Source organism: Vicia villosa, unplaced genomic scaffold (assembly GCF_029867415.1).
Source record: "Vicia villosa cultivar HV-30 ecotype Madison, WI unplaced genomic scaffold, Vvil1.0 ctg.002238F_1_1, whole genome shotgun sequence".
Taxonomy (NCBI): domain Eukaryota; kingdom Viridiplantae; phylum Streptophyta; class Magnoliopsida; order Fabales; family Fabaceae; genus Vicia; species Vicia villosa.
In genome coordinates, this window is record NW_026705872.1 from 266,555 (window position 1) to 273,358 (window position 6,804).

The 6,804-nt window shown below is 27.7% G+C and overlaps 1 protein-coding gene across 1 annotated transcript; it reads left to right on the top strand.

The window, feature by feature from the left end:
* The first annotated feature begins 1,222 nt into the window (after positions 1–1,222).
* Positions 1,223–6,524, top strand: LOC131638267 (fatty acyl-CoA reductase 3-like). Its single transcript, XM_058908819.1, has 10 exons — positions 1,223–1,383; positions 1,482–1,585; positions 3,469–3,671; positions 3,919–4,019; positions 4,826–5,018; positions 5,189–5,350; positions 5,436–5,517; positions 5,612–5,878; positions 5,961–6,088; positions 6,198–6,524. Exons 1-10 carry the CDS (start codon positions 1,302–1,304, stop codon positions 6,349–6,351), a joined length of 1,476 nt encoding a protein of 491 aa, XP_058764802.1. The 5' UTR covers positions 1,223–1,301; the 3' UTR covers positions 6,352–6,524.
* The last annotated feature ends 280 nt before the right edge of the window (positions 6,525–6,804 follow it).

The window sequence follows — 6,804 nt, forward strand, 5'->3', positions numbered from 1 at the left end:
GCTATACATGTGTACTTTTTAGAAAGTATAATTTTATTAATTATGAATTTATCAATCTTATGATGAAAATGAAATATAATATTTATAATTTTTTTTTATAGAAATCAAATATCATTTCTGCGGACAACTCCATAGATTAATCACATTGAACAAAAAAACTCTTTATCAAAAAAATATAACGCTAATGTGCACCATGATTGAGTTCGAATCAAATCCTCTAATTAAGCTAAAAGATATTCTTTACCATTTAGTATAATTACTCAATTGACGTGTCCTTTATGTAATCGGGTTGATGAGGATTTGGAACATCTTTTTCTTCATTGTCACATTGTTAGAACTTGGTGGATCGATTTGTATAGTTGGCTTGATATAGATGATGCGCCGTTGATTGAAACAATTTTGGAGCGGCTTTCTTCATTAGATTCGATTTGTAAGTCTTCTTTCCATTTGGAAATAGGTTGGTTCTTTGGTTTGATTTTTTGTTGGGTTGTCTGGAAGTGTAGGAATGCAATCATTTTTAAGGATCTACTTTGTCTTCCTTTGATGGGTTAGGATTAATCAAGTTTATCTCTTGGGAATGGTTTTTAATTTTTTTTAAGGAGAAAGCTAGTTGTTCTTGGCCGGATTGGTGTGTCGATCCGAGACCGTTTCTTAAGTGAAGTGTTGGTCCTTTGGTTTTTGGGTGGTTGTTTCCATGTGGGATTGTTTTCGTTCTTCTTGTACTCTTGGGTTAAGCACCCCTAGTGCTTATTAATATATCCCTTTGATTATAAAAAAAAATTTGATAAAGAGTAATAATTAATTTCATAATATAAAACTAAGAACCTATTTTCAATTTGGTGTTTAAGTGATTTACTCTTTTTGGCATTTTCTCTCATACTCCCCAAAACCGATTATACCCCTACATAAATTTAACTATATTTTAATTTTTATCACCATCAAGCATTCAGACTGAGCAAGTCAATAAAGAGTAGCAAAAAAAACTTATTGGCATTAATATTTGCAGACAGTGGCAGCTTGGTTAGGTTATCTCAAGGAACAGTTGGGCGGTTGTAGGTAGAACAGAAGTATCTCTCTTTCACACACTTGCATTTCATAATTTCACACTAGTTTAATTGCTTAGGACCACATTCATAGTATTTCATATTATCCAAATAAATGCTTTGTTACGTGTCGTTTAATTCTTTCTATATATATTTGGTCATCTAGGCCATTATTTTACACCAAAACAGAAAAAACTTTCTTATATCCAATATCTCTCATTTCTCAACTCTCACCTTTATACTTTAGTATTTTCTCTAATGGAACATTTTGGAAGCATTACTCAGTTTCTTCAAGATAAAAATGTCTTGGTTCTTGGTGCTGCTGGATTCCTTGCAAAAAGTATAATTATCTTAATGCAATATATATGAACAAGAAATTAAATGCACTTTGTGCTACTTGTTTAATTTTTTTTTTTTTTGTATTGTGCTATTTTGTAGTTTTTGTGGAGAAGATACTACGAGTGCAACCAAATGTGAAGAAAGTTTATCTTCTTTTGAGAGCTGCAGATGCTGAATCTGCTACTAAAAGATTGCATAATGAGGTATGTTTATACTCTCATTCAAATATAATTTTACATGATATTGGTAAACATAATGAATAAATTATAATAAAAAATTTATTTAGATTTTTTTTTTGGACTTTTTCATTATTATTATTTAGTATAATTTTTATAAGAATGTGTTCTTAAATCTTGTTCTTTTTAGTAAAAAGATTTATGTCATATTTACACAATTTTTGGTCTTAAAATAATTGATTATAGTATTTTAATGTAACATTTATTTTCTATTAATATACTTTTATATAATAAATTTCCTTTTACTTAATTATTCTACTATATAATTGATAAAGTGTTTTAGTAAATGATAAACTTACTGTTGAAAGAAATTTAATTAATTAACTTTTAAATAAAATATTTATTTTAATATTTCAAATATAACAAAAAGTGTGCTATCAAAAGTTAATTAATTAAATTCTGAAGTGTCTTCTGATTACTATATCTAACGAAAAGTAATGATTATTTTACATTAAATTTAATGAATAGTACTTTCTTAACTTCTTTTTAAATATTACTTTTTGACTTTTTACATATATTAAAAAAATTAATAATTAAACAATAATTATCTTTTGGTTTATAATTATTCTATTTTATTTATAGTAAATAATTAGAGATAATTTTGACAAAATAGCAATCATTACTTCATTAAAGACACTTCAAAAAAAACAAAATTACTTTTTTAGACAATCATTTAATAATATTCACAATTTCTTAAAATATATCTTGGTGACAAGCAGACATATCCCATATAACAATTCCAGCAAAAGTCCAAAAAAAGAACTAGAGAGCAACTCTGATCAATTTCAAAATAGATGCAGATAAAATGAGTAAGCGGACAGGCCGGGCCCGTTTCTCCATCCTAAATACTCACAAGAAATATCTGCCTCTTAAAGTTGTTAACTTGTACTTCTGTCGCATAGCGAGTGTTTTTTATACAATAAATAGTTTTAAAATGAATAAAATGCAATTTTTTTCGTTTATCATCACCGGTTTAGTTCGGTTCGAAGGTCAGTTCTGATATCAAGTAGTTCTAACTCTCCCTTGATCGTAGTTGCGGGAGATCGAACCGTGATCCTCCCTACCAAATTCAGCATCAATCACCACTGAATTCTTTTTTTGTCCAAACCGTTGCATGATAAAATAATTTAGTTCACGTATTATTATTTTCTTTTTAGATGTTTATTTATTTATAATCTTTTCTCAATATTGTTAGATAGAAAAGCATACCTAATTTAAATTGTTTTTAACAATACAATTTTTTTTTTTGTTGAAATGAGTAAAAATGTAGTTATTGTAGTAGATCAATCAATCTATAAAATTAACTATTAAGCCTTGACAATATTAAAGTCCCTGCAAATATATGGTTTTATGACTGCAAAGAGAAAGAGGACCGTCTCTGCATACTTATACTAATTAGTTAAACTTAAAGTTTTAATAAAATATTTTATATATATTTTTATTAGTATAAAATTATTATTTTATATGATAAGAGCCCATCTTAAATGTTTGTTTACATATAAGAGCTATATTTTATAAATTGTCTTATTCAAAAGTACCGAATTTTTGAGTATTTCATAATGGGTGAATGGTGCCCACTAATTATTATTCATTAAATTAATGAGTATTTTTGTTATTCTAATAAATTTTGTGACGTGACTTTCAAAAATAAAATAAATTTGAAAGTTCAATATTAAAATTTCTCAACCACCACAAAAAGGATAATATTGCTCATAAAGTTTCCCCACCAAACATTACATTTTAAATGTAATACATTGATATTCTAATGAAAAGAAAAAAAATTATAATATGTTAAATGAATGTATAGAACATAGTGGTGTTTATAAGAGTTTATTTTCATATATGCACAGATTTTGAAGAAGGACTTATTCAAATTGCTGAAGGAAATTCATGGTGAAAAGTTCAATAGCTTTATTTCAGAAAAAGTGACTGTAGTGCCTGGAGACATTTCTCAAAAAGAGTTCAACTTGAAGGATCCAAATCTAGTTAAAGAGTTGTACAGTGAAATTAATGTCATAGTGAATTTAGCTGCAACAACTAACTTTGATGAAAGGTATAATAAATACTTTGGAATCATGTATTATTGCTTTGGAATGTGTAACACTGTGTTTCAACAGTTATATAATTGCTTTAAATGCTTATTATATGATAGTACACAAGTAAAATAGTTGTCATGATAAAAAAATAATTGTCCAGATAAGTTAAATAATTTTAGTTGATAGTTTTCCAGTTACATAGTAAATAATTAGTTCGAATCCGTGACATCTTACTTATTTTATTTTTACTGTTTATAAATGCAGATATGATGCGGCATTGGAATTAAATACATTTGGAGTGAAGCATGTCTTAAACTTTGCCAAAAATTGTGTTAATCTTAGGGTGCTTGTCCATGTATCAACAGGTTTGTCCTTTTTTGGTGATATATTTGTTACTTGATGGATCTTATTAAAAAAATTATATTTTTTTCTTTCAAAACAAACAATAAAAAAACCTTAAAATTTAAGCTTTTTTCTTAAATTTGCCTTTCACATTCTTTCACTCAAGCCAAACATACAGTACTTTTCTCATATTCATAACATATATTGACAAACAAGGCAATTGATAGGAGGTTTAGCTTTTCAACAAACTAATAGGAGATTCTATTAAATCTAAATAATTTATTTAGATATTTAAATTCTAAATAAAATCTAAAATCTATATAATTAATATTTTGTTTTAATTATTTTTTTAATGGAACTCTTCTTAATTGTTATACTCTGACATCGTCTGATTTTATCTAACTTTCAATAATTCCACAAATGCATGAATCCCAATACAAATGACTGCAGAAAAATCTATTCATATTTAGGTCCCACCAACAAATCATAATGGGAGTTTTTTCTTTTAAAAAACTTAATGTCCCTTTTGCAAAACAATCTAACCAAAAATTTATTTAAAATCAGAGAAAAGTTCTGTGTGAATTGATATAACACAAAGATAATTAGATTTGAAAAATTATTAGTATTGAAAGAAATTATAATTTGAGACAAATAATAGGAGATTACTTTAGTTTTTATAGATAAATTTTTTATCAAAAACAAAAACCAATATTAATAAAAAAAATATCACATGCTTTAAATTTTTACCAAATCCACACGTTTAGTAGGTGGAATCAATACTTGACTTTCAATATTTTAATGTACTAACGTTATTGATTAATAAATTCAGCATATGTATGTGGTGAGAAAGGAGGGCTGATTGCAGAAGATCCATACAAAATGGGTGTGTCATTAAATGGAGTGAAAGGATTAGACATTAATGTGGAAAAGAAAGTAGTTGAAGACAAATTGAAAATGCTTCAACAACAAGGAGCTTCTGAAAATGAGATTAAATTTGCATTGAAGGATTTGGGCATCCAAAGGTTAATATCAATAAAAAATTTTAAAAAAATTATTTTAAAAAAAGATTTTTTTATTATTATCTTGTCATTTTAGATAATTTAATAAAATATTATATTTGTTTTTTTTTCAAATTAAATGTTATTATAGTTTTCTTTTGGAATAACTTGGTTTAACTTTGATAAATTTGTAGAGCAAAAATGTATGGATGGCCAAACACATATGTGTTTACAAAAGCATTGGGAGAAATGCTTTTGGGAACTATGAAGGAAAATCTGCCCATTGTTATTATTCGTCCTACAATGATTACAAGCACTTACAAAGAACCTTTCCCTGGCTGGGTTGAAGGAGTAAGGTAAATTAATCTACAATTCTTTGTTATTAAATTAATTAACTAACTAATCATGTTTATTTAATTTAATCTCTTTACTTTTTTTCAGAACCATAGACAGTTTAATTGTTGCTTATGGTAAAGGAAAATTAACATGCTTCCTTGCGGACGTTAAAGCTGTTTTTGATGTGGTGAGAATCATTTGATATTATTTGGTTTTTATACGAAAAAATTTATAGAATAATTAATGTATCTGAATTTGAATAATTATGAATAATTATGCAGATTCCAGCTGATATGGTGGTGAATGCAATGATGGTGGCAATGGTGACGCATGCCAATAAACCTAGTGATAAAATATATCATGTTGGTTCTTCTGTTGGAAATCCAGTTAGATATCAAAATCTCAAAGATTACACTTTCAGATATTTTACTGCAAAACCATGTTTAGACAAAGAAGGAAAACCCATCAAAGTTGGCACAGTTACAGTCTTGGAAAACATGAATAGCTTCCAAAGATACATGTTCATTCGATACGTACTTCCACTCAAGGTTATTCGACTTCTAATCCTCACTCATTAATCAATTTATCGGGGAAACTTACACGCATACTAATAGGTTTTTGTTTTCTCAGGGGCTAGAGCTAGTGAATGCGGCTTTTTGCCACTTTTTTGATGGTATGTGTTTTGATGTCAACAAGAAGGTCAATACCGTGATGCGCTTGGTTGATCTTTACAAACCATATTTATTTTTCGACGGCCGGTAAGTCAATAAAATATATAAGACCAACGCACTAATCAAATGAGCTAATGGACCTATATATTATGTGTTATAACATTAATTAATGAGATGAGTTTGTTTTTGTGGACAGATTCGATAATAAGAATGCGGAGAAGATGCAAATAGAAGCGAGACAAAGTGGAGTAGATATGGATTTGTTTTACTTTGATCCAAAATTGATTGATTGGGAAGACTACTTCATGAATGTTCATATTCCAGGCATTGTCAAATATTGCTTCAAGTGAAACTACTATAAAATTTGAACTTGTTTCAAAACATGAAACTCATCTGAGTTCAAAGTTATGCCAGCGAGTTTAATATTATTGGTGGTGTACTATTATGTTTTGAATTTTAATTATAATATATTACGTGTGACCAATATTTTAAATATAATTGAGGAGGTGTGTTGTTGTTTTTATTCTTTGTTTTGATACCTAGTTGTGGCCATAAGTTTTTCTTTTTCTTTTCCACTCATGATATTGTATTTCGTTTTATACAACTTTAAGGACTTTTTCTTTACATGTGGGACGCATGTTTAAAAATTTTCAAATATATTTGAGTTTATTTAGAGATATATCTCTGAACGTACCCTTCATAAATTAAATAGTAAATTAGTTTGGAGATGCATATCTGAAAATACTTTTAAATTAATTTAGTGACTACGCATGTTCATTGAAATTGGCGCCGTTGCCGGAGAT

What these genes read in the sequence shown, in the direction of transcription:
- LOC131638267 (XM_058908819.1), top strand. Translation starts at nt 1,302, where the DNA reads ATGGAACATTTTGGAAGCATTACTCAGTTTCTTCAAGATAAAAATGTC. An exon ending in TGCTGGATTCCTTGCAAAAA is followed by an intron (nt 1,384 to 1,481) that starts GTATAATTATCT and finishes GCTATTTTGTAG; the next exon opens with TTTTTGTGGAGAAGATACTA. An exon ending in TATTTATTTTTCGACGGCCG is followed by an intron (nt 6,089 to 6,197) that starts GTAAGTCAATAA and finishes TTTTGTGGACAG; the next exon opens with ATTCGATAATAAGAATGCGG.